At 49.7% G+C, this 27,335-nt stretch overlaps 4 protein-coding genes across 6 annotated transcripts; 2 read left to right on the top strand and 2 right to left on the bottom strand.

Moving 5' to 3' along the window:
• Positions 1-1,465: 1,465 nt before the first annotated feature.
• On the bottom strand, positions 1,466-4,710 carry LOC112887367 (serotonin N-acetyltransferase 1, chloroplastic). Its single transcript, XM_025953514.1, has 8 exons — positions 4,501-4,710; positions 4,325-4,410; positions 3,635-3,698; positions 3,008-3,194; positions 2,770-2,869; positions 2,522-2,622; positions 2,315-2,408; positions 1,466-1,966 (listed from the first exon to the last, which is right to left on the bottom strand). Exons 1-8 carry the CDS (start codon positions 4,536-4,538, stop codon positions 1,887-1,889), a joined length of 750 nt encoding a protein of 249 aa, XP_025809299.1. The 5' UTR covers positions 4,539-4,710; the 3' UTR covers positions 1,466-1,886.
• A 463-nt stretch (positions 4,711-5,173) lies between these two features.
• On the bottom strand, positions 5,174-6,575 carry LOC112887368 (V-type proton ATPase subunit E). 2 transcript variants are annotated; one of them, XM_025953517.1, is made up of 6 exons: positions 6,294-6,575; positions 6,108-6,208; positions 5,854-6,010; positions 5,557-5,753; positions 5,373-5,472; positions 5,174-5,263 (listed from the first exon to the last, which is right to left on the bottom strand). In XM_025953517.1, exons 1-6 carry the CDS (start codon positions 6,393-6,395, stop codon positions 5,228-5,230), a joined length of 693 nt encoding a protein of 230 aa, XP_025809302.1. In that variant the 5' UTR covers positions 6,396-6,575; the 3' UTR covers positions 5,174-5,227. The 2 variants fall into 2 exon arrangements, with proteins under 2 accessions (XP_025809302.1, XP_025809301.1); XM_025953516.1 differs by having other exon boundaries at positions 5,373-5,475.
• A 5,994-nt stretch (positions 6,576-12,569) lies between these two features.
• Positions 12,570-17,006, top strand: LOC112887460 (mucin-5AC). The gene is made up of 5 exons (XM_025953636.1): positions 12,570-12,838; positions 12,931-13,016; positions 13,925-14,048; positions 14,491-15,633; positions 16,223-17,006. The coding sequence occupies exons 2-5, from the start codon at positions 12,970-12,972 to the stop codon at positions 16,640-16,642; spliced, it is 1,734 nt and encodes a 577-aa protein (XP_025809421.1). The 5' UTR covers positions 12,570-12,838; positions 12,931-12,969; the 3' UTR covers positions 16,643-17,006.
• A 2,111-nt stretch (positions 17,007-19,117) lies between these two features.
• On the top strand, positions 19,118-26,379 carry LOC112887528 (probable inactive receptor kinase At5g58300). Of its 2 annotated transcripts, XM_025953716.1 has the most exons (3): positions 19,118-19,625; positions 23,140-24,491; positions 25,473-26,379. In XM_025953716.1, the coding sequence occupies exons 2-3, from the start codon at positions 23,213-23,215 to the stop codon at positions 26,090-26,092; spliced, it is 1,899 nt and encodes a 632-aa protein (XP_025809501.1). In that variant the 5' UTR covers positions 19,118-19,625; positions 23,140-23,212; the 3' UTR covers positions 26,093-26,379. The 2 variants fall into 2 exon arrangements, with proteins under 2 accessions (XP_025809501.1, XP_025809502.1); XM_025953717.1 differs by lacking the exon at positions 19,118-19,625 and having other exon boundaries at positions 21,800-24,491.
• The last annotated feature ends 956 nt before the right edge of the window (positions 26,380-27,335 follow it).

Here is a 27,335-nt window from a genome sequence, read left to right on the forward strand (position 1 = left end):
TCGCGAGACAAATTTAATGAGCCTAATTAATCCATAATTTGCCACAGTGATGCTACAGTAATTATCCGCTAATCATGGACTAATATACCTCGTTAGATTCGTCTCACGAATTAGCACTGGGGTTCTGCAATTAGTTTTATAATTAGAATTTATTTAATACTTCTAAATGATAAGATTCTCTTTGATATAACCCCTCTAAACTTTAGACCCCTGGAAACGAACGCACCCATAATACGGCTGCTTAGTGAATCTAATCCGTCCCCCACCGATGTCGACACTGACACTAGTGGGGGGTTAATGATAATAATCCTGATGCGGGAGGTTGACGGCGGTGGCGAATCAAAATTAAAGCGCGCGCGCTGGTTGCAGCCGGGATTCCAGGAGGAGCCAGCACTGTTTCTGACGGTGCCGTGACGTGGCTGTTACTGTGCAGCCACGGATCGGAGGCACGGGTGCAGTTCAGAGAGTGAAAAGGGGTTGATGGTGAGAGCACGAGCCTCCAGACATGATAGAATCGGTCGCCCTGTGGCGTGTCCTCATTCGCGTGTGCAGACCGAGTCGATGGTCTTGGCCTAGCGTAACCCTCTCTGCAGCCGCGCCGCTGTCGCCTCCGCTAGGATTCGGGAGGAAGGTTCCAAGCCCAACGACTTTGGGCGTGGAGGAGACCAGGGAGACTTTTGGCTCCTCGTTTTCTTGGAGGCTTGGAGCACGGACACACTGCACCTGCAAGTTAATCCGTGGAGGATGACTATCAAACTGCGGTCGCTACGATCCTTGCCCGTAGATGTGTGCCACATTAATCTCGTGAGTCACACGCTACGCCATCCTCTTCGATCGGAACGCACAACCAACCATTTCCTGTAATGCTATACAGAGAAGAGAAGCGCCAATCAACACACTTGCACCACTCGCCCTGATCACAAACACTCCTGTTTTGGACAAACTTGGACTGCTACTGGCTTTCAAAAATATTTTATTTCCAAATAGGAAAACCATTTTTGACACAGGAGTAGAATAGTTATGTTGAAGAACGTTTCGCATAGCCTTATAGGTAATATTCCAATCCAAATTTGAGGTGCCATGTCCAGCGCACCAGGTAATTCTACCGCGCGGAGCACCTGTACCTGTACGGATGGATAGCCACACAACATGAATACATGATGAGCCGCATGGGACGTGGTCAAGAGCGCACGCGCTGACCCCAAACCGGAAGCTTGTCGTCGACGACACACGGTGCCACTGATAGACCTGACGACGACACCATCGTTCCATGGATTTGCCGATCCAGGGGAAAGCATGGAAGACCAGCTCAACTGGTGACCAGCGAGATGAGCTCATTTCCTCTGCTTTGCTGCTCAAAATATCTTCCCAGGCAAACGGCACCAGCAGCAACAGGCCTCGCAGCTCACCCAGCTACCAGCAGGCAGCTGAGCATGAGGAAACGGCGACTTGCTATAAAAAAAAAGAAGTAAACGGCGACTTGCTATAAAAAAAAGAAGTAAACGGCGACTCTAGTCACGCTACAGGTACAGCAAATCGATGTTGATAGAAATGTACACATCGACAACTGATGGATGGATACGGTGTTTCGTTCCGAGTGTAGAAAATGCTACATACAGATGGACAGAGCCCAGAGTGCAGGTATGAAACCCGGCTACTACAGATAGCGTGTTTTGCCCGAGGTACGGTTACAGGGGTGAGCTGAGCTTGAGCCGACAGCCTGATCATTCTTGCATTGGAGAAAATTGTGGTTTCATCACCAGGATGGAATGTTAAGGGTGATCCATCCGGGCGTGCAGCCTTGAACTGTCACTCTGAACTGGCATTACCCTTTCGGAATGGGAGACACATCAAGTACAATCTATCTGGCATTCTGGCTGCTGGTGCTAAAATCTGGGGTACCAGAACATGCCCTTGATGCCTTGAGGATCAGCTTCAAATCCCAAGTTCTTGTAGAAATCTACAACTGCAGCCAACAAGAGCGAAAGAGGCAGGCAGACGAACAAACTGTTAGTCAATAGAAATACTCTGATCCATTCTATGTTTTACTCCTTTTTCACAATTCTAAATAATCTTCTCCACATGATAAGCATGTGGCGCCTACATCATACTTCTCCATGACTCTTGCATTATTCAGAGGATAGACATATTTATAGATTATGCAGCACCTATACAAATGGTTCAAAGCAGAGAACAAGCCAAAGACACATAGGACATAGGACAGTATAATTCTTGCCAACAATTCTTCTTAGACATGGCCTATAAATTTATTTTGCTTTACAAAAGATGCTGTAGAAGATTTTGAAATCTGCACCTTTATTATCTGCAAACAGGGTAATGTTGTTGATGTCTCTCTGCAGCAAAGCACGAATTACTTTCTCCATAAGTGCTTTACCAAGACCTTGGCCCTGAAATAGTCAAAGTCAGAGCACCTTTTAAGATAATCCTTATTTCATATAGCTAGCAGAAAATGGTGCACTAGGATTCTGAAAATGCAAAACAGAAAACCTCATCAGCTCACCTGATATGAAGGATCAACAAGAACATCCCAAATTGTAGCATTGAAGGCATGGTCTGAGGTTGCTCGTGCCATCCCAATCAGCTGTTTCTTCTCTTCTCCCTCTGTCAAATAACTTCTACAAGTACACTAAGATGTTCATCATCTAGAAAAATGAATTTCTGCAAATAACCTCCAGATTAGGACGCATGCTTCAACTAATGCATAGGATCACAGAAGAGCCTGAGATAATAAAACAATGAGGCAGGTACCTGTTTCTGAAGACTTCACTATAGAATGTAGCGTAGCAACCAAATAGCTGTTTCTTAAGGATGCTGCTATTTTTGACAGAGGTCTGCGTGGCCATCCTACCTGTTAGATCAATAGATAAAACAAATGCATTTGTAAAAGGGGTCAATACTCAAAACAAATGCATTTGTCAAGGGAGAAGTGTTAATTTCATTGACTATAACCAAACACTGAGAAATATCAGGTTCGGTTAATGATGACCTTATCACATAAGGCTTGGAGGTCATATACATCAACATCTCCCGCTGAAGAAAATAAAATCTGTTCTGTGCTACCATCAGGTAGCGTCCTTTCCAGGAGTACTAATTCCTCAGGCAAAGGTTCTTCGACTTCAAGTGGTGCTGGTGGTGGCTCTACTGTCTCGGTACTGTTATTATTTTTCAAAAAGCTGCAAAACAAATGCATTGCAATCTTCATCCATATGATTGAAATTGGAAGGCACAAATGCAAAGACTATTGAATGTAAGAAATGTGCCCCTAAAAATAGGTGAGTTCAGGCTCTACGCTTACCACAAGACTGGGTTATTTTTCTTGTTTATTACAGAGAAAATAAAATAACTACATCAAACTGCCACAGTCTCTATAAATCTCCAAAATAAACCTTTCAATGGGGACATGATTCGGTCCCACTAGAATCTATATAGCTCTCAGAATGCCAATTGGTAATGAGTAAGTTCCTACCTGTTTAACTTTTTTTTCCTCTTTTTTTTGTCCATTAAGATGGAACATTTGATTTACATCATAGATGCATGTTGTAGTATATGATATCATTAAACCTAATGGAATTGTATAAATGGAGTGTCAGCAAGTGCAAACAATATACTTTACCCGGATCTGAGAGAATCCCACAAGCCAGCCTTCAAGGACCATGCAGCAGAAGACCGTGTTTTAGCTGCAATAACAGTATGGTTAGTGTTTAGCTAGTTATTTAGCTAATAAACAATTGTGCTTCACGAACATCCCACAAAGAAGTCGCAGAATATAAAATGAACATAAATCAGCCTAAGAGCAACTAGCAGTTTGCAAGTTTAAATGCTTAATCTGCAATCAAGCCTAAGAATCTACGCAGCCTTTCATCACTAAGAAACTTGGTGTTGATTTCAGCACAAGTTAAAGTTGACATAAGAATTCACAGACATCACCACTGTACCTAAAGAGCTAATGCTGGTGAGCTGGTGGCAAGGGCACTGACAGACTCAATGCAGACTTCCAAATATGAACAGAAATGGAGAAACAAAAAAAAGGGAACCACCACACCAGTTTGACGATCCTTGACGCATGACGCTCCACGGACCTCAAACAGTCATTCCTAATCCCACTCAGCAAACTGCCAGATTGGCCCGGTGGCACCCACGGTATTTAGCTCAACTGCTAGCTTAACATTGCGCTCGTGTCCGCAGCAAATAAACTAACTGAAGCCCGCACTAGCTAAATGGGGCCTCATGTAACCATTATCAACCATTAAAACTCATTATCGCTTCTGATAATGCGCTGAAACGCGGGGAGTGGGCATCGTACCTGCCACACGATTACGCAGAAATCTGGGCGTGGGAACCGTGCTCTGAGCTTCTGAACGGCACGCTGTTGGGATGCGAACGCCGCATCTGCAAAATCACAAACCAAAAAAAAAAGAGGGGGGGGATCAGCACCAACAGGGGCTTTGGGAGCCAGAAGTTCGGTGTGCAGACGCTTACACGGAGGAGGAAGGTGCGGCGGCGAAGGCGGGCGCCATCTTCAGCGAGTGCTCCGGGGTGCGGGGAGCTCGCGCGTCCGCTGGGAGCGGAGGGGGAGGCAGCGTGAGCGTGAGCGACGGTGGAGGAGAGGAGCGGTGGGTGTTTGGAGAACTGGAGAGGGAGATGAGGGAGGGAGCTCGCGGCCAGGCGTCGGGGAGGTTGGTGGATAAGGTCTGTGGACGCAGCAGGACGGATCGCGGCGGACAGAGGCCGTCAGGAGAGGCGGCCGGCGGGGCTTTTCGATTTACCTGGGCCTGAGAGGCTCCTGTCAGGTTAGGCCCAGTTTTTGCGAAGCGGCGTGCGGCCCACAACAGCGTGTCGGATGCGGCCCGCGGTCACTTCAGAAAAAAATAAAGGTATGACGAACAATAACACAGGGTCCCTCGGTCCATCGGATTCAATATAAGCGAATACATAACTCGATTCAAAAAATTACAAAATAAATTTGAAGACTTTTCATTCAAACAGTACACATTTTTATGCTACATACTACTTCCAGTACTCCAAAATCGTGGTTTAGTACTATATATATCTCAGAGACTCAAAGAAACAGATACTAGGATCAGCTGTTCAGCATTTCGACGGGTCCTTGGAGATATCACTGGCAAAGAGACAGTCGAGTTCCAAGTTATCAGGAACCGCTTCTGGTTTATTCCAGGAAACAACCGATCAGGGAAGAAACTACTTATTAGGATGCTTGCTTGCTGAAGAGTTTCTTCCTGATCTGCAACAGAAAGGCGTGGACATTGTGAGTCTCTCTGCCTGATGCGCACAGGCTGCTTGCTTGCAATGCATGAGCAAAACTACCAAGGAAACAACCATAGCCGACGCACCTCAGGAAGCTTTTGCCTGAAGGAGACGCTGAGCCTCGCGTCCAGCGTGTTCTCGCAGACGATCTTGCCGTCCTGCGACGCGAGAACGACGCCGCCGGAGCTGCTTGTTCGTCATCAGAAGCATTATTCATAGTTCTGGAATGATGAAATTAAAGGTTTAGTAATGGCGGCAGTACGCAAGTACCAGAACGGCCCGTGCGCGTCGCGGCTGTTCCTCTGCGGCGGGAGGTACACCTTGCCGTCGATGATGACCTTGGGGAGGTTCACCTTGGCCTTCTCGGCGTACTCCTTCTTGGCCACCTCCAGCACCGCCTCCACCAGGCTCCGGTCCGCCTCCCGGCACCGCAGCACCAGCGCCGGTTCCCTCAGGCGAAGCAGGCTCTGATCCGCCGGCCTAACCACCGTTAGTACATGCACCTTCGATCGACGACGACGATCCAATGAAACGGAGCAGGGGCAGACTAGGAAGCCAACGACTGACCTGCACGATGAGGCCCTTGAGGATCCTCTTGTAGGTGTTGGCGTCCTTGGTGACGCGGACCAGCGCCTCGCCGGCGTTCTCCCTCATGCCGGTGACCACGTCGTCCTGCGCCTGCAGCAGCTTGATGCGCGCCGCGTTCAGCTCCGTCGAGTACTCGCTGCGCGGGTCGATCAGTGAGGGGCTGATTTCTCGTTGCATCAACAGAAATGAGAAATTGAAATGAATGGATTGGTCGACCAAACCGATCTGCTCACATCTTCCTGCGGACGTCGACCTGCTTCTCCTTGCGCTCGTACTCCTGCCTCACCCTCCGTTTCTCGGACTCCACCAGCTGCAGCTTCTCGATGTTGAACTCCTGCACGCAGACGCACGCCGTCGTCCAAACGATCATTTGAGATTTGAGATTTGGAGACGATCGACAGAGAATCAGCAGCACGGACCTCCTCCGCCGCGACCGTGATCTCGCTGGCTTTCTCGTCGGCCTCCTGCAGGATGAACCGGACCATCTGCTGGACCTGCTTCCCGACATCGGCGTCGTTCATCTTGGACGCTCCAACAATTCAACCGATCGACGCGCGCGCGGGTTCCTCGAGCGAGATCGAATTTGTTCCGGATCAAGGTTTTTGTGCGCTTCTTCGTTCCTCCTGGGATCGACGAGGGCGAAGGAAGGAGAAGCCGGAGAAGGGGAAGGCCTGCGCGGAGTTCGGATCTGTGCGCGAGCGTGGCGCGTGGGAGAGGAGAAGTGAGGTCGGAAGTGGTCGTTGCCTTCCGCGCCATATTTGGCATATCTTTATGGTGTATTGCTTCAGGAATGACCAATCATATTACGAAAAAAAATACAAGATCCATGGAGAAATAATCTGTAGTTTCACTGTTTGAGAAACGTTTGCATTATCGCTTGCATTTCGCAGCCTTTTTCCTCCAGAAAAATTATCAAAAGAGCCAAGGAGTCCAAACGAAGCGGCAGTTCCGCTGTACTGGGCCCCAGAAAACAAGCGGATCCACTTCCTCAAAAAACAGGCCGCGATCACTTTCTTATTGTCCCGGTCCAGTTTCCGGATGCCTCGGCCTGTTAGTTGCTCTGGTCTGGACGGCCCATAATTTCTGTCACATTAACCCGTTTGGTAATACTGGCTGAAAACTCGGTGCTCGTGGAATATATCATTCCTTAATCAACATGACCACAACGGAAACCAAGAATGCTGATGGTATTGTTATCACTAGCACCACTTGCGTTGCTGGACATGTCGTCATGTCACATGTGGCAGCTTAATCTTGTATTGGTTCTCAGATTGGGGTAAAGTTTCCTTAACCTTGCAGGTATATCAGTCATTGGCATGCAGGAAGGTTGCCTTGCTTCCGAATTGGCAGAAGATTGTTGGGCAATCCATGTATCTTAAAGATCATGAGAAGATGGGCATCAACAGGGGTGTCAGTGTCATGGTAAGCTATCGCAAAGCAGGAATTCCTACCATTGTGCAAACTGAAACCAAGAAAGCAGTCGTGCAGTCTCTGGAAGCTAGCAATGGCCAGCTGTCCAATGGATTATTCTCGTTATTAGCAAGAAATGGTCTGGTTGAGCAATTCTCCTGGGCATGCAGGCAAGAGACCCATACACATACAATCTAGCTGCCAGCTACTGTGAAATCGCACCACCTGGGTTGGAGTTCAGGGGGAGAAAAGAACATGAGGATGTTCTGTGTTCTGATCCACCGTCATGTTTCCACCAAACTGTCAAGGTACTGCGCAAGTGCGCATACTTGGTGGTGTTTGTTCCATAGCTGCTACCAGATCGCCAATTTGATACAAAAAACCATACTTGATGAGGTGGAATAGGAAACAAGAGAATTCCTGGGATCTATAATCTGAGATAACTAGAGGAAACAATTTTTGTGAAAGGCGTTTCTTCAAAAAGAAAAAAAATTGTGAAAGGCACAAAGCTTGGTAAGCAGTTGGAAAGCATAATTGATTAGGAGTATTCAGCACGGTGGAAGGTTACGTTGAATGAGACTTTATTAGGTAAGAAGAATGAACTTGTGCAGTATTGCATCTTTTGTTTGTTGGACTTAGTTCCCAGCGCATAAACGCAAAAAAGCCGTAAACGCAAAATTTTCGAAGGAATCTTGCTAATTTGAAGTACTAAATGAAGTCTATTTACAAAACTTTTTGCATAAATGGGCTGTAAATCGCGAGACGAATCTAATGAGCCTACTTAATCCACGATTTTGCAACAGTGATGCTACAATAACCATCCGCTAATTATTGCTTAATCATGGATTAATTAGCATCATTAGATTCGTCTCGCGATTTACAACCCATCTGTGCAAAAAGTTTTGTAAATAGACTTCATTTAGTACTTCAAATTGACAAGATTCTTTTGCAAAAAACTTTTTTTTCCCTTTACACAACCGGAACTAAACAGGCCCTTGGAATTCAGGGGTACCTAGCCTGTCAACCTTTATATAGCCATGAAATGCTCTAGGTAGTTAGCAAACTCTTCGCAAGCGAGCTAGCTGTCTGTTTGGTCTATTGCAGCTAGAGGAGGCAAGATGGCTGAAGATGGAGATGGGAGTTCCTGAAAGTTGGAAGAGCGAAATTGCACACAAATGATTGATGTCCCATTTCAAGACAAATGGTACGTGCAGGTGCCATCATTCTTCAGCAAAACCTCCAGCGGCCTACAGCTAAGGTGTCGCTTTTGCTTTGCCTTTCCGGTGAAAAAATAGAGCTTAAATCTCCCTACCTTTGACATTAAAATTTTGGGTAAAGTACCAACTTTAATCCCAATTATTAATGTTTTAGTTTAGTACTTCATAGATGATTTTGTTTCGAAGACCTGCAGTTGCAAATCCAGGATGTGTCATTTGTTAATCCAGTCGGACACCTCGAAAGTTGAAGCTGATCATCCAAGAAACCTCTGGCTCTGGAAACAAATACAGGCAAGCACTACACAGATACAGTACTCATGTGATTTGTGCCTTGGATTAAGAAGGATGTATCATATAAATACATACCATATTTTTTATTTTTTAACAGAATACGTTTAGAAATGCTCTGATTATCTCTTCTTTTTTGTTAAAACAAACTCAATGCAATGAGTCTGACGGACTGATTAGCATCAATGCATCAAGCCGTGGGCCTTATCCACTTGCTGTAGCTGAAACTCCAGGCTCCACTGACAACTTGAAGAATGGAGACCCCCTCCACAGCTTGGCTCTGTCAGTCCCTGATGTAGTGTTATCTAAAGCTGAAGGACAATTGGACAAACAGCGCGTCTGATTGCACGGGCCTAGAGTACAGACAGTTCGTACGAGCAGGGGCCATGCAACAATGCAGATGCTGATAGGATGTGGATCCTGGAAGGAACGTATGGCATGTGCAGGCTGCATGTTACATGTACCCTTCCCGGGAGGTTTGACATGAGGGGGCCAGCGGCTGTCGCCACTGACTACTGATAAGGATTCCTATCATCTACACCGTCAGGCCTCTAGATTTTTGTTTTCTATAACCTACCTCTATGATTCCTACTCTCTTCATGACTATTTGTAAATTATTCAACTAGCAGGAATTATTTAGCTTTCCTGAATTTGACAAGATGTCCTGAACTCGCACGTATGTTCTGAATTTGACAGAACACTGAGGGTGTGTTCGTTTTGCATTAGAGGGGTCTAAAACACAGATCTATAAATTAGAGGTATAAATATTTTAGAGGTCTAATATTTAGAGGGGTGTTCGTTACAGCCCTCTAAAGCCCTGCCTTGACTCACCACGGCACGGACAGGGTGCGCCCACGACGCAGCCCGCACGCTAACGCGCGCACGCGGGGGGAGGAGCAGGCGGGGAGGAGCAGGGGCGGCGGCGCGGCTCGCGGGGAGGAGCAGGGGGCACCGGCGCGGGGGGGGGGGAGCAGGGGCGGCGGCGCGGCTCGCGGGGAGGAGCAGGGGGGCGGCGGCGCGGGGGGGGGGAGGGAGCAGGGGCGGCGGCGCGGCTCGCGGGGAGGAGCAGGGGGGGCGGCGGCGCGGGGGGGGGGAGGGAGCAGGGGCGGCGGCGCGGGGGGGGGGAGGGAGCAGGGGCGGCGGCGCGGGGGGGTGGGGGGAGAGAGGGGGCGGCGGCGGCGCGGGGGGAGGAGCACGCGGGCGGCGGGGCGGGGGGAGGAGCACGCGGGCGGCGGCGGCGCGCGGGGAGGAGCAGGGGGTGGCGGCGCGGGGGGTGGGGGCAGCGCTGGGAATCGTGACCGGATTAGAGTGCTCAGTGGCTCTAAAGAAAACGCGACCTCTAAAGGGAACAGTATCGCTCGGTTAGTGGGCCGTTCGGTACCAACCCTCTAAAGATTAGAGGTTTCGGGCTTTAGAGGCCGGAAACGAACGGGCCCTGATGCGTCTTCATTAAATGAAGAAAATTCATAACCTCGTACGGAATATTCCGAATGTTTTCCACTTATTTTAAATTATTATAAAATATGTCCGTGCGTGCGTCGCTACCGCCGAATACATTATCCCATTGTAATACTAAATATGATTTAGCGAGATTTTACAGCCGCCTACATGAAACCACTAACTTCCACTCCGTGTCCAGACCGTGTTAGACGGCACAAGGCATTGATTGGACACGAGGCATTGATTGGACAGTTCCGATTAGGATTTGGATTGACGGGCAAAAAAATCATTGCTTCCTTTAGAAATAGCATATAGAATAGAAGAGACTAGCTAAATATGTCCGTGTGTTGCTACAGACAAAACTGTATAAGTATCGGATACATCATCTAGTCATGGACGGAGGATTGGGCCAACTCGCATACGAGATGATGGACCAAACCCCACATGTCAATAATAGCAGTTGGACTAAACAAAAAATTAAGGTAAAAATATTACATGCGAAATAGAATAAAGACGCACATACAATGCCGTAAAACGAGAAGAATTAACGGATGAACCGAGCTGAGAGTTTTCAGGTGCGGTGCTGATCACTAGCTGAGCATTACTGGCTTACTGCACATTTGGACCAGCTGCCACCTACGAGCACTTCTCTTCGAGGACCACCTGCACCAAACACTCCAACAGGATGAGACGAGCTGTGGTCAGTGGTCACCCGGCGTGATGAGAGGACCAGAACGAGAACGCAATGCATGCATCCTGCACAGTGGCGGCCCCTGGCGAGATGGGAAACGAGACGGAGGCGCACTGCGACTCCGCCAAGGCCGCAGCGAGCGGCCGGCGACGTTCGAGATCGGACCGGATCCCGGCACAGTGACCGGCGTGTCGGTCCCTGGCGACGCAGCAACCACCGTGCATCCGGGTCGCCATCTCCCAACCGCCGCGCGGGCCGGGAGGCGAGAGGCCGTCGCTTGCCGGTGCCCTCCCGCCTCCGAGACGCTGATAGGTAGGCATCAACAACCTACGGGGCGTGCCGTGGAGTATTCAGGAATCTGGCTGCGTGGAGTTCCCGTGGCCTTCGTCCAACTCACCTACTACTATTCGAAGCGCGGGGGGCCTTTCTCGGTTCTTGCAAGAACTGGACTGCATCGCAGCCAAGCTAATGTGCAGCCTTGTACGTTCCCATCAATGTAAGCTGCGTAGGATGGCGCCCTTAGACCTCGAGATGCCCATTTCCATAGACAAGGACACCCAATGTACAGCCTCATGTGCCCACACGGTAACACCCTACAGTACAGTCCAAACAAGATTCAAACGGGACACACGAGTTACCAGCGAGGTCACCGGACGCCTGACGAAATTTCCCAGCAGCAAGGACGAACACACCCCAGCAATTCAGCTGAAATCGGAGCTCCCAGTCTGGCGAAATTCCCTCGTGTCAGGGCATGCCAGGCACACATGACACAGCGCTGGTCCACTGTCCCGCGCCCACCCTCGCGGCTGGGGTAGCCGGCCACATGTGCCGCATGCATTATCGCAGCTCCGTGCGGCACACGCACCCTGCACTGCCGTACGACGTCACTACTGGCGGCCAAGATCCGAGGACCTGACCTCACGTTCGGTAACAGTGCTCCACTTTTCCAGGCCGCAGCGCAACGACCCCCGTGCGCGAGCAGATCAGGCTCGACCGCTCGAGCCATCCAACCAGGCACAAAATGATGGCGCGGCCGATGAGGTGGTGGTACTCGATCCAGATCTAGGGAGCGGAGCCGCCATCTGGAGCGCCCGTTCCTGATCGGATGGCCGCGGAGGGCCACGGCGACTGCACGTGCACCGTCTAGGATCCAGCTCCCCCCGGCACGTTGCCCGCATTTGACCGCGGCGTGGGAGGCCGGGGGGGGGGGCTTGATCTGCCAGCCTGCCGCTTCGCGCTTGACAGCGAACACATCGGCAAATCATCCGCTGATAATTCTGACCACACGCACACGCACAATAATTACCGCATCGATGCTGCCTCTCACAGTGATTAGCGCAACCGAGCTACCTAGGTTAGCCGGCCGTCCCCGGCTGATGCGTGGGCCCGTACTACCCTGGCCCCACATGTCAACCCCACCTGGAAGTTGGAACCTCGCTCCTCCGTCCTACGGTCCTATCCGCTCGAGGGCGGGCGCCGACTTCTCCTGCTCGGCTGCTCCTCTAGTCCCCTCCGCGCCAATCAGTCGTTGACACGTGGGCCCCGCGAGCTAGCGTGGGGCCCTCGCCCCGCGGGCCACGGGAGGGGTCGCGGGCCTTTGCGGCTAAACAAAACAAAGGCTTTCACATCACAGCGCAGAGGCGCAGAGCTTCACGCTCGCCCACGCAGCCTCTCCACCACCACCACCAGCGCCGTCCCCCTCCGCGTCCCTGCTGCCTCCCCTCGCCTCGGCATCTCTAGCGCGCGCAGCGCATCTCGAGCGGCGAAGGGAGAGCGGAGCAGCGCCTCGCCCCGGCCGCGGCATTTGAGGAAGGAAGGAAGGAAGCGGCATTGCCTGCGGGAAGGGAGGCATTGGGTAGATAGAAGCTTCTGGAACCTGCCGGATCCGGATCCGGAACCGCGCTGACGACCGCCGGAGGTACTTGCAGCAGCATCGGTTTGGCTGATAATGGTCCGGTGGGATTTGCTGTTCCTTTTTTTCGCTGAATCGTTTTGGGGGATTTGTTGCAGTTTGGGACGACAGCAAGAGCAAGGTAGCTGTGCTCTGAGATGGAGGACCTGTTGGGTTCAGAGATCGGGAAGAACGACTATGACTGGTGATTCTCAAGTCTCAACTTACATGCCTGCTCTTTCCCTGTCTAATGTTTCTAGCCTTTTTTTTAAAAAAAAAGAAAAAGGTGTGCGTGTGTATGCATATGTGTGTTTATGATCTCTGCACTGTGTTGGCTGAAGAGGGGAATAATGCAGTACAAGGGCTGTATTCTCCCCTGGATTGGCTTGAACTGCCCTGCCTTGGGGACGGATTTGTACGGATCACTGCTTTGAATGAATTCAAGCTTTTTCGTATTAACTAGTTCAGGCATCAGGGCGAGTACGTAGATTGGTCTGCTCTGGTGTTGGAAGAATCGCTGTTTGAATGATTGATGAAGCTTGATCTTGGAGAGCACCATTTCACCATCATGTCGGTTTTTAGGTGTTGATTGCCAGATTTTTGCGGTTGATGTGATCTTTCTAGCTAAAGATGACTTTTGTGCCGGTGGTGGTTGTTGGGAGGAAATATGTCGCTGTGCAAAGCAAAGTTGAAACACCGGATATGCAAGTGAGTTGATTGTCCTGTGTGGGCTCTTCCCTTGGAAGGCCAACCTGGAGATTGGTAATTGGCACTCAACACATATTTACACAAGTACAACCTGCATGTAAGAAGCACAGTGGAAAGAGTGAAATATATTTAGGAGGATCTTATTGTTGGTGAGGTACGTCTGAGGCATTTGATAAAGGCCAATTTGAGGCATTAGCATGAGTGTGAGGCAAAAGGAGGGCCAGTTGTTGCCGGTCAAATATACCGTCTCGTGATATTTGATAGAGGCCAATTTGAGGCATTAGCAGAACATCATTGATTTTTTTCATGCAAAGAGCTAGTAATTGATTGATTGTTTTATCTATTTATACATATCATCATATTTTTTCTACTCTAACTTAATGTACTTTGTGATGTAAACTATAGGCTTCTAACTCCGCCTGGGACCCCACGTATTCCTGCACTGGAGGTTGCTGAGAAAACACCATCCTCAAATATATTGCCGAAGCGCACTACTGCTAGGTCGTCCTCAACTACTAGAGCATCTAGGGTATGTTCCATTTTTGTGCCTAAAAGTTAAAATTTGTTAATGATTTTTTCCTGCAAACTGATCAAATATTCTTATTCTGAGCAACAAATCTTCCTGGAATTATGCTTATTGTATTTGTGTAGAGGCAACAAGTTTGAAGCATTTTGGCCTACTAATTAGCCTCTTTGCAAAAGAGAATTTATGAATATGAGATGTAACTCTTATTCAGAACACTGCGATTTGCAATTTTTTTTTGCTGTCTTACTTGCCAATTCATTTTTTTGGAAAAAAAAGGTTTTCTTACTTCTTACCTTAGTAAATAGGGCTTATTCTTAGTATTTGATCATATAGAAAGTGTTGATGTAAAACACAAATTTCGCCTCATCTACACCAACTATACAAGCAACAGCTGCAAAACTTGTAACTTAAACTCTACTGATTATAAAAACTGTTTCATTTGCAGCTTTCAGTATCTCAAACAGAGAATGGGCATTCGACGGTTCCCACTAGACCAGCAAGAAGTAACTCTGTCAGCCGACCTTCTATCCAGTCTACTCTCATGAATGGCAACAACAGGACATCAGTTCTCAATACAAGCATTTCCTCAGTCACTTCAAGACCTACAACCCCTAGCAGGCGAAGCAGCACTTCTGCTGCACCAAGACAATCAGTTCCAGCTTCACGTCCAGTGCCTGCAAGATCCTCTACTCCTGTTAAAACTCGTCCATCTACACCAGCCAAAACTCGTCCATCTACTCCTACGAGAACTCGTCCAACAGCCCCAAACTCTTCAACTGATTCAGCTGCTGCCAAGACCACTTCCGCACATAATTCAAGGCCATCAACTCCGAATTCTCGGTCCCGTATAATGCCCAATTCATCTTCTGGTCCAACTCACGCGACAAGTCGCCCAAGCCCATCCTCTGGTACAATGAGCCGGCCAGGGTCTTCCTCAGGCAATGTTCATGGGATAAGCCGTGCCACCTCATTGTCCTCAACTTCTGTTCCTTCAATGAGCCGTTCCAACTCGCGATCATCTACACCTACACGCCAGCCTGCAACTCGTTCATCAGCCCCAGCTATCGGTCGCTCTCCTTCTGTTGGACGGAGTTCTAGCATCAGTAGCTTTACATCTGTCTCCCGGTCTGCAGCCAGTAGTGGGCGGAACTCAGCACCTTCATCAGCTCCGTCATCTCGTCCAAGTTCTCCGAATCCACGACCTCGAGCTCCTGTGCGGCCACTTGATATCCCTGATTTCCCAAGCGAAACTCCACCAAATTTAAGGACAAAATTGCCTGAAAGACCACTATCTGCTGGCAGATCAAGGCCAGGAATGGCTTTAGGCATAAGGTCTAATCCAAATACTGAACCTTCAGCTACGTCAGCTCCTGTGAAGAAGGTCTCTGTGCCTGCTGTGAGTCGAAGTAAATTTTCTGATCCATCATCAAAGACGCCTACACTCACAAATGGACACCAAAATCGACAGGCTGAAAGGTCCGTTATTGATAGTCAACCTAATAGACCATCAAGGCCTGCCACAGGCACTGATAATGGATTTGGGAGGTCGATATCAAAGAGGTCACTTGACATGGCTATCAAACACATGGTATGTTCCCTGTGTTCATTTCATCTAACATCCCGCATTGTAGTTTAAAAGCTGCATTTCAATTGACTGAATTCGTTAGTTTGTTACTTTCTGAAATTGTTGATCTGCTCTGGGCCTATCAAGATTCAATCTTTCGCATGTAGTCAAAATTGTCATGGTCGTGGCTTTAGGAAACATTGCAAGCCTATGCATTTCAATTTTCAAGGTGAAAAAATTAAGCCCTGCTGGTGAAATGTACGTGAGTACAGATTGGCTGTATGTTACTGTAAGCTGCAAGATCCTCTCTAATTATATAAAACCAAAACAAGAATACAGATATAAACATTGATTGACAAAGAGTATCTGCACTGTAACTAGAAAGAGCTATCTGGTGATTTTATACTAAAATATTCAAGGGAAATAAACATTGGATGGACAGCTGCATTTTGCATCCGTAGGTTACAACTTCCTCTCAACTGATGTGTGTTTCTAAAAGTTTTGTGAAGTGAGTCCGTTTAGATATGATCGAGAAAAATTTAATAGATGATAGCTTGGGCTGAATGGTGGTGCAGAGTGTTGGAAGAAATTAAGCTATTTGTGCTTGTGACAGGACATTCGGCAGAACTTGGGTGGCATTCGCGGCGCATCCCTCTTCCCCCAGAGCATCCGTTCGGCCGCTGCCAAGGCCCGTCCAGCTCGGGCGTCAGACCCGGGGCACGGCATCTCAAACGGCGACCGGCACTACGCGGACAACGGGAGCAGCGTGAACGGGCACCTCTCCGGGGACTCGAACGGGGCCCCCTCGCGCAACGGCGGCAGCTCAACCGCGTCGCCGGACCGGGCGAGCGTCGGGACCAAGGAGACCCTGAGCGAGCTGGACATGTACGGCAGCTCGCGCTACGAGGCGATGCTGCTGCGGGAGGACGCGCGCAACACCAGCTGGCTGCACGGCTTCGACGACAAGCCCGACCAGAGCCCGCTGTTCGACCACCGGTTCGAGCCGCTGCCGGAGCCCTTCAGCCCGCTATGACATAGCCAGAGCCAGAGCCAAAGCCGCCGCCTGTAAAGTTCTTCTGGATCGTCACCTGCTCTCCGTTCCTGTGCCCCGTCGTGCTGCAAGATGTGTATGGTTTCTGTCTGTCTTTTTTTTTTCTGTTCTATAAAATTGGTTGGTTCTGCACGTTCACCGTTTTCCGGAGCGGATGAGACGGGGGAGATTGCGGGGTTCTGGGTCTCTTGATTCGTCCCCGGAGATTGCATTGGGTTTCCGCTTTCCCGCGAATTGTTGTACTGCTGAATGAAGAAAGAAAGAAAGGATCTAAAACAACAGAAACGGTAAAGGATTTGTAAGTTACTATATTGTAATGATCCTGGATGCTCGCTCGTGTGAACTATGAATCTATGATCATGTCTTGCTGGGTTCGGAGTCGTCAATCGATCCTAGGGATGTGACAGATGCAGAGCCGGCCGCGCGCCCGCGCCGCGGGGGGCAGACGTTGCCGTCGAACCGTTTGCTCGCGCCGGACCGAGGCGGCAACGGCTGATCGGAGGAGCACATCGGGGTGGTTGGGAACGAGTGGCAGGCGATTGGGGCAACGGGGCCAGTGGCGAGGACCGAGCCAGCGCCCCGCGGGGGCTGCCGCGCGTGCGCGGTACGGGAGCAACGGATGCGTCCCGTCCTGAGGGCCGCGCGCGCGCTAGAATAGCCAGCCCACGCGGCGCGCACCGTCGCCATGGGCGCGCGGCCTGCCGCACCAGCGACAGCGAGCCTCAAGACCTCAACTGGCAACTATGGCATGGACACCCACAGGCCACCGATTGAAGAAGAGGCCGGAAAAAGGACCTCCCGGCCTGGCTATCCATTTCATCAGAGCAGGAGGGAGGGGAGGGGAGGCCGCAGGCCGGCGCCATGGTTCGAGGACGCTGAGACTCTGAATCTGCATCTCGCTTCTTATCAAACTCCTACAAGATCATTTTCCGCACCAAAATCTCCCAGGGGCGCTTGTTTCCGTCGACTATCTGTCTATCTGTAAACGCGACCGAGCAGCGACGTGCCTGCGGGTCGCGTTGCCTAGCAAGCAGCAGAGATGAATGAGAATGACCTCGCCGGTCAGCAGACGTCAGTTACGCGCGCAGGTTAGGTACCCACTGGTACAGCGAAAAGCGCCTGCGTTCGCGGTGGGCCTGCTCTGAGGTACGGCACGCTCTCAGAGATCCCTAGAAAGGCTGCAATGTCGCAACCACTCCGATCGATCACATGGATCACTCTTTTAATTTGTTTTTAACGAAAGCACCCATGTATAACCGGTAGGGAAGGCCACAAAACAAAAAAAAAAGAAAAGAAAAGAAAAGGAAAAAGAAAACGAAAGCGGGAGAGACCCAAAGCAGTGCAGAGCCAAGGGCCAGGCAGGATTTGGCGAAACCTGCCTTGTTTTCTTTTCTGGTCGACGACGGGCACGCATCAAAAGCTAGCAAAGTAGAAGTAGCAAGCTGCAAGCGCAGCAAGCGTGACGGAGCTCGGCAGGATCGGAAAAGGAAGTGTGTGATGGCCTACTCTACTCATGGGTGTCCGTCGTCACTCCCATGTGCTGACCAGCAGCACGCATTACTGAATCATGCCTGCTTGCTTGCTCGGGGCTGTCTTTCGGTTTGTCATTGCTGCTCTGCGAGATCCCAAAGGTAGTGGCTACATGGATCGCAATTCAGAAGCGATATCTCGATGCATGGCTCTCTCTATCTACAGCCGTGGGAACACACGAGCATCTACAGCAGATCACTTTTCACTCGCTCTAGTAAAAAACTGCTCTGAAAAAACTCACTTATCTCTGAAAAAACAGCCAACCCAAATAGCATGAGTTGTGCTATCACACATTCACACCGCACATGTTCATTTTTTTTATGTCTCCCCAACTACACATGCGTGTTCAACGGCAGCGGAGCAGGAGGTTGGGAACGACGGTCAGTTTCAGTGATAGATGCCAACTACGTTCTGTTCCTTTCTATCTGTCCTTGTTTGCATCCCAAGCATCAGACAGCACATGAGGTTAATCAATGTACCACTAGTCTGCTACCGTCGCAGTAACTACTAACTAGTAGTAACTGCTGGTAGTATGCAATAGTACACGGTACATTTGTTACGAGCAGTTTTCAGACTAAAGCCCAGCTGCCAGGAGCATCCAGCAGCCAGCCACCGCCACCGGTGTCCTTCTATTGGGCCCGCGTTCCAGAGACACCGACCGAACTCCGCATCGTCGCAGCCACTGCCCGGTGGGCCCAGGGACGCCCCAGCGTGCTCACGCCCAGGGGCAGGCAGATCACTGCCCGGTGGGGCCAGGGGCAGATCCGTCACTTGCTTTCCAGCTCCCATCCTGCCGTAGCGCCATCCAGGACGAGAGAACCCGTCGCACCGGCACTTCCCTTAAACGCACCGCGGGCTTGCACACGGGCGCGCACACCCCGCACACGGCGCGCACTCCTCCCGCGGCTTCAGCATCACTGGCTGCCTGCGTCCGCTCGCAACTGCAACGAGAGGGAGAGGGAGGCGCGGAGGCGGGCGGGGAGGGGGACGGAGGAAGGGCCGCAACCCAGCTGCTGCCTCGCTCGGCGCGCGCTCTCGCCGGCCGTGAGGGTGAGGGGAAGGAGGCGGCGGTGTCCGGTGGTCCGGCGCGGTGGAATGCCGGCAGTTCCCGCCGCGGATCGGGCTGTCTCCCTGGAGCGGCGATTCCTGGCGGCGGCTGGCCCTGGGCGGTGACCGCAAGGCCCGGTCCTGAGGCGGGGCGGCGACACCGAGACGGCGCTTGGTTTTTTCGTTCTCGGTCGCTCTCTCTCGGTGACGCCGTGAAGGTCGGAATTCTCTCCCCCCGGCGCCACCTCCGCCGGTTCCTCTCGCGCCCTGGGTCGCCGGCTCGCCGCCGCCACCGGGGAGGCGCGCACCGCGCGGCGCGAATATGGAGCTCGCCTCCGGGCTACGGGGTCCCGACCCCGGGATGTGATGGCCTCTTGCGGCTTGCGAGGTACGGCGTAATTCAGACTTCTTTCAGTACAGTAGTACTGCGTACTGCGCGAAAACGATCTGTAGGTGCAACGTAGTATTCCGTTTCTTGCACTCGGCTCGCCAGGCTACTGTTGCAGGAAAGCGAATCGCGTCCCGCTTTTTCTTGAAACACATTTGTTTGGTCGATGCGTGCGTGCTTTGTCTTTGGAAAAGGGGAAAGAGAATGCACTGGAATTGCGCTTTTGTTAGCAGCTACATGGGAGGAGTTGAGCAATTCGAATCTCTACAGCCTGCAGGTCCACTGTTACCTTGCGTTTATTGGTGTGGTAGTGAAGCCATATTTATTTTTTAGACAAAAACAAAGTGGTACTGAACTAATGATTTGTACTTGCTTAGTGTAAGAAACCTGCAACTGTCGAATAAACAAACAACAGCTTGAAAATCATGCAATGGAGCAGGTCAGGCATGCAGTACTGGACTGCAACTTGCAGCAACAGTAACATGGGGAATTCCCAACTCCCAAGCTTGATGCACCAGGGAGAAGGGTAGGAAAACATGGAAATGTGAACTCTCAATACGTCATGGTACATCTACTGTTTCAGTTGTCCTATGGCGTATTGAGATAGTGGGATAGTGATGGATCTCATAGTGATGCCTCTTGCCTTGCATTTGTCCTATGGTGTGGTGCCTGACATCAGATCCCTCCTCAGCGCGCCGTGGCGCCGTGCTGCCCATGGTCGCCCCCATCAATGAGCAGAGCCCCACCCTGCCTGTCAAGCCTCTTCCCTTTGGTTTCTTGCATCTGAGACCACCTGCTTTACATGCTGGACTTTTGGTTTCGTGCTGACTCCTTTTTCCAAAGCATTCTGTCCTTGAGAAAACAACGGCATTAGGTGTAGCCGCGTAGTAATTGGGTCTAGGTTAGGTGCTCTGCAATGCTGCTTTTGTATAAGTTACACATGTGCAAGGGAGTCCACCAACGTGCTGTGCCTCCTCTTTAGAAGTCCTATACAGGGGTAGTGTTTTGTCACCACCCTTGTGTCCGTTCTGGTTATGTCCGGGCGCCATTGTTTAGGCGCGGTGGCTATTTTGTTAACACAGTGGAGTTATCCTTTGCAGAAAAGGCTAAAGAGTGATGGCTACTTGCTAAAAGATATGTTGGTTTCCTTTTATATGGCACATGATCCTAGCTGTCCTTTTCACAAAGCTTGAGATAAAACCAGAAGATTTGTTTAGGTCGGGCCTTTCGGTTGTGGCTAAAGAGAAGACAAGATGCGTCATTCTATTTTCGTTTCGTTTGACTATTTTAGAGAGGGAGTTGCTGTGTGGCAGTTGAGGAATCTTATGGTCCCCTTGAAATATCATCTGGACAGCACTTTGTCATTATCTCATGAGAGAGCTTATACCAACTTTCTGTGTCAGTGATGCAAATTAGCTATGGTGCAAAATATAGGTTCTTCATTATGATGTAAGACAGCGAGGGCAGTGGCAATTCCAAAGAATGGTGATTTTTTATATCTTACATTATGTAACCTGCTCATCCTGTTTCAACTGGAACACATACACCAGATCCATAAAATTGTAGGTCTAAAACCTATTAGTCCCACTAATCACGGTAGACGACATTCTATTAAGCATATTTACTACTATCCTTTAGCAGAACCAGAATCTGATATTGTCGGTACATACGGACAGGGCTACCTCCTGCTAGGGTGTCCAGACCCTTAGCGTCTCGCTGTCGCCTCACAGGAGAACGCGATGGTGTCAAGCTCCGGCGTGTGCGCCAAGCACATCGTGGTGGACGCGCGCCCCCACATGCTCGGCCGCCTATCCTCCACCATCGCCAAGGAGCTACTCAACGGCCAGAAGGCCATTGTAGTCCACTACGAGGAGATTTGCCTCTCCGCGGGCCTAGCCCGCCAGGAAGTCATCTAACATACTGTCCACCCTAGTGGACACAGGGTTTCCAAGCCCACACCCTTGTCCTCTGGGAGACGGGACGTACGGTCCGGACCTGGCAGCTGGTACCGTGGTCTCCGGACCTCCCTTCTGAGCTCATATAGGTCCGGTGCCCCCCAAGTGCCCATGAGGGCAAGGTACTTGGGGATGGCCTCCACAGGCCCGGACCCCCCAGGGGGTCCGGCGCCGTCACTTGTGGGAGCCAGACCCCTATGGGCCTGTCTCTCCAGCTGGCCTCGGGGGCCCGGACCCCCCCTATTTCCTCCGGAAAGGGGTCCGGTGCCACCACGTGCCACCAAGGTGGCGACTCCAGGGTCGGCCCTGCCACGTGCCCGTGGCAGAAGGCCCTCTGCAGGACGCCAGCCCAACAACCGCATTAAATGCGGGTAGGTGGGCTGTGCGTGCCCAAGTCAAAGTATGGTCTGCCCAACTGACACCACGGAAAGCCCGCCTGTTACCGAGATGGCGCGTCACTGTGCCCTGTGCGCAGGCAAACGGAGTGTAGTCACATCACGGCGTTGTGCGTGGGTGATGATGGCCTGCTGCAGGTGAGTCGAGGCATGCGCTGTAACAGTGTGCGCGGAGGCGACGGTGCGGCGGGTCAGCACTGCTTCTTCGCCTGTCAGAGGTCCTGACCCAACAATGGCAGCACGGCTTCCACTATTGGGTAACACTGACAGCAGTCACTGTGCCGGCAAGGTGGCACACGGCCATATCTTGGCTGTAGATGCGCACATCAACTTCCCGATAGCAAGGACTATGGAGAGGAGCTGGAGATGAAGATCTCCATATCTCTCGTAGAACATGCTCCTGTTGGCCGGGCCCACCTATCGGGGCCCCGCACGGTGTAAGTACACCCTTTGGACTATAAAAAGGAGAGTGTACTCGTTAGAAGGGGCCATCTTAGCCCCCCACTTAGGCTTACACAAGGACACACCGGAACATCCATCTCAAGTTCCCTCCAGGCTTCCACAATCAATACAACACCCAAGTGGACGTAGGGTATTACGTTCCGGCGGCCCGAACCACTCTAAAATCCTTGTGTCTTTCCTGTGTTCATCCGCCCATCGATCAAGCGCTCCTAGGTCTCCCCCAAACTCTTCCTTAACTAGGATTAGGCGGGTGCATTCCGCCACCCGGCTGGAGATTTCCTCCGACATATTTAATGATGGAAAAACATACCTGGTTTTGGCATTTAAAAACTTAAGCAGTGGGAATGCTTCTTGTAAGCTATTAAAGATGAAAGCATATTTCTTGGATTATATTTGGTGGTTGTGCTTGCATCATATATTGATCATTGATGAAAAGAGTTGCTCCTCCTTTTTCTTCAAGATCTCTCAGAGTATATATTTTCAGTAGCTGCTTGCTTGGTTAAGACCATGCAAACGTCCCTATAAAAAAGGCATATAAGTGTCCTTTGGAAAAATGCAATTTATTATGTTTGCTATACAGATATTCTTGCATCTCTACCTTTTTTCCACTTGTAAACTGAATTTTTATACTGTTCTCTTGACTCTAAAAATACGAATCACTATTCACGTATTGTTGACTCTTGTCACCCTTTCATGTGGCAGGAGTGATGCACTGATGGAGACTCTTGGATTATAACTGCAGTTTCCCCTTAATTTTTTCCAGCCGTCCCTAACAATGTGGCATCTGAGGCTTATAGCTATTCTTTCTGCTGCTCTTTTCTTTACGCACGTTCCTTGTGCCAGAGGTGCTGACCTGAACTCCGATAAGCAGGCCCTTCTTGCATTTGCTGCGTCACTGCCTCATGGCAGAAAGCTCAACTGGACCTCCACAACCCAAGTATGCACATCCTGGGTTGGGATTACATGCACACCTAATGGTAAGCGTGTACGTGAAGTGCGGCTACCTGCAATAGGGCTATTTGGTCCTATCCCTGGGGGCACACTTGGCAAGCTTGATGCCCTAGAGGTGTTGAGCCTTAGGTCAAATCGTCTCACTATTAATCTCCCTCCTGATGTAGCATCCATTCCTTCTCTGCACTCCCTTTATCTTCAGCACAATAACTTGTCCGGAATTATACCAAGCACAGTGTCTTCCAGCCTAACATTCTTAGACCTGTCATATAATTCCTTCAATGGAGAAATCCCGTTGAAAGTGCAAGATATCACTGGACTGACTGCATTGCTTCTCCAAAACAACTCTCTTTCTGGACCCATCCCTGACCTTCACCTCCCCAAATTGAGACATTTGGATTTGAGTAACAATAACCTCAGTGGACCTATACCACCTTTCCTGCAGAAGTTCCCAGCTAGTTCTTTCTTCGGAAATGCCTTTCTATGTGGATTTCCACTGGAACCATGTCCAGGAACCACACCTTCTCCAATATCACCGTCACCCCAAAATGGCCAAAGAAGCATATGGAAAGGGCTCAGCCGTGGTGTCATTGTTGCAATAGCTGCTGGAGTAGGGACCATAGTATTGCTTTTGATTATCATCCTCTTGGTATGCATCTTCAAAAGAAAGAAAGACAGAGAGCCTGGTGCGGCATCATCTTCATCCAAAGGAAAGGCTAATGCTGGTGGAAGGGCAGAAAAATCCAAGGCAGAATACAGCAGCGGTATTCAAGAAGCAGAGAGGAATAAATTGTTTTTCTTTGAGGGATGTTCATATAATTTCGACTTGGAGGATTTGTTGAGGGCTTCAGCTGAAGTCCTTGGAAAAGGAAGTTATGGGACTACCTACAAAGCTGTTCTTGAGGATGGCACGACTGTAGTGGTCAAGAGACTGAAGGAAGTGGTGGCAGGAAAGAAGGAATTCGAACAGCAGATGGAGCTAATTGGCAAGGTTTGCCAGCATCAGAACACCATCCCATTGCGTGCTTACTATTACTCCAAGGATGAGAAGCTCTTGGTGTATGACTATGTCCCGTTGGGTAGCCTTTCTGCTGCTTTGCATGGTATGTCCTCCACTTTGAATATCTATTTGAACCATTTTACATTTTACTACCTGTCAGAATGGTACTTCGAACCTTTTTTTTGTACTAATGAGAACTAAAGCTATTAGCTTACTTCAACTTGAAAATGATGATAGCTGAAATGGATGCTTGGTCATGTCCAATTCTTGAGCAAAACATATTCTAGTTTATTCCGGTACCTTGATACGTGATAATTTTATTGCAAGTGATGCATACACCAAGAGGGTTGCAACATAACCTTTTCATTTATCCTGTTATCGGTAGAAGCTTAATTAGAACCACAAGGTAGAAACCAACATTTGAAGGCTCAAGTGGTGGTTGCATACTTGCATTTAGCATAGCGTGGCGCTTTATGTTAATTCTGTAGAACTCTGTAGATACTTAGATAGATGAATCTCTGTAATTTGTAGCTTATGATAAGCTACGAAACTCAGAATGGTTGTTTTTTCTGAAGATAAAATATATTGAAGTATTACAAATCAAGTCAACATATACCTTCCTCACTAATTTGTTCATTGTTCTTGGGATTCCAACAATTGTTCTGGAAAGATCTACTCTTATAGCTAGAAATCTTAGGCTTTTGAGCTACACTAGCCTTTTCTGGCTATTGCAATGTGTGAAAAAGAATACTGGTGGTTACATAGTGCCTTGATTTTCCATTACCTACTTTGAGGTATCACACCAATACTGACTTGCAGGCTGCCAGCACTTTCAGGGTAGCTTTTATTACACAGATTGGGGTTGCAAGTAGCTCTAGTAGTGAATTGCGATGGCCTGCAAATTGTGTAGATTGAACATGACGGCTGTAGTACGGTGCAGACTGTAGCATTTCCACGGTTCTTTTCCATTTCAGCCATTTTGCTAATTTATTGTCTGAAAGGCTGACTAACCTGCTAATTGTTCACATTTGTATTGAGGCAAAATTATATGACAACAGACTGACTGTTGATTACAATTACCCAGGGAATAAAGCTGCTGGAAGAAATCCACTGGACTGGGAGGCGAGAGTGAAAATAGCTCTGGGCACTGCACGCGGGATGGCTTATCTTCACGAGGAGGGTGGCGGGAGGTTCGTCCACGGGAACATCAAGTCAAGCAACATCCTCATCTCCCAGGAACTCAGCGCGTGCGTCACCGAGTTCGGCCTCGCCCAGCTCATGGCCCCGCCCCACGTCCACCCGCGGCTCGTCGGCTACCGCTCGCCCGAGGTCCTCGAGACCAAGAAGCCGACGCAGAAATCCGACGTCTACAGCTTCGGCGTCCTGCTCCTCGAGATGCTCACAGGTAAAGCCCCTCTGCGATCCCCCGGCCGCGAGGACTCCATCGAGCACCTCCCCCGGTGGGTGCAGTCCGTGGTGCGGGAGGAGTGGACGTCGGAGGTCTTCGACGTCGACCTGCTGAGGCACCCGAACGTCGAGGACGAGATGGTCCAGATGCTCCAGGTCGCTATGGCGTGCGTTGCCGTCGTCCCCGAGGAGCGGCCTCGGATGGAGGAGGTGGTCGGGAGGATCGAGGAGATCCGGAACTCCTACTCGGAGACGAAGACCTCCCCGGAGGATAACCCGAGGGAGGGAGCCTTCTGAATCATCTATCCGTAGCAGCACAGCAATAACATGGCGTCTTTAGAGGAAAAAATAGGTTTGACAGCTCTGCATTATTTAGTGGGTGTGTGTCCAGTGAAGCTTTGCAGTTGGTTCCTGATCATTCTTTGGTGAAATTGTTTCCTGTTCTTTGGTTCCATGATGTTAGCACTGGTGGTGGTTTTGTTTCTCTCTAGCACTGCTGATGATCATCGTAGGGTGTTAATCTGACGATTGTGCTGCGACTCAGTTTGAGAAAGCTCTTTAAAGTTTGTGTTGTCGAAGGAGCATTCTTTCTGTTTTTCCCACTTCGGTTGACTATTGAATCATGATCGTGCTAATCACTTTCTGGACACACTTAATCTCTTGCAGATTGGTGCATGTATGGTACCCAGGTTATGTAATAGACTCGGTCCCGGACGAATTGTCAGTTGGTACTAACGGTGAAAAAACAAATCCAAAAAATTGCTACTTTTAAAGAGAAAAAAGCCTGCTGAAGACAATTCAGTGATCAGAAAGTTTGCACCAGCCTTATCGGGCTTCTGGGAAGAACGGATCCTAATACGGTCCACAATGTCGACATTTCAACCACATTATCAGGCCCACAACGCTTTAGCTACTTTGTCAGCAATGCCCAACTCCATTCATCCATGCGTTCTAGCGCCTCTGAATCGTGTGGATAATGATGATCCAGTTTTGCGTTTCCTTCGCAAGGCCTGCGCTGGATCAGCGATGAGATGATTCCATTTCTCTTTGTGAGGAAAGTCTGTCCTTGTACCTTTCTCTTGACTTCAAAGTGTGCAGTACAGAGAACCTCAAAAAAAAAAAAGAAAAGAAAAGAAAAAAAGAAACGGTAGCGGTAGAGGCAAGAACTTGCCAAGTCAAACCAAAATGCGTATTGGCTGAACCGACTGCGAGACGGTACCGTTCTTCTGATCTAATCCAAGGATGCCAACCTTTTACGACCGAATTTCCACACCCACGCTGCAATTTGCCATCTAACCTCGGAAATTGAAACATCAATAAAGGAAAGAAGTTCAAACCTTTCGACTGCGAGATCAGAATAGTTCGAGTGTTAAGATTAAGAGGCGAAACAACAAAATGAGTAACAAATGCAGCGCACTGCAGAAGTTATGAAGTGCGCAGTTAAACATCCAAAAATTCGGTTATCTTTCTTAAAAAAATTCAGCAAATCTTTCATGGTTTTCGGGTAGACAGCAGTCTGTCTATCCCTGCAAATGAGATT

This window comes from Panicum hallii, chromosome 3 (genome assembly GCF_002211085.1).
Source record: "Panicum hallii strain FIL2 chromosome 3, PHallii_v3.1, whole genome shotgun sequence".
Classification (NCBI taxonomy): domain Eukaryota; kingdom Viridiplantae; phylum Streptophyta; class Magnoliopsida; order Poales; family Poaceae; genus Panicum; species Panicum hallii.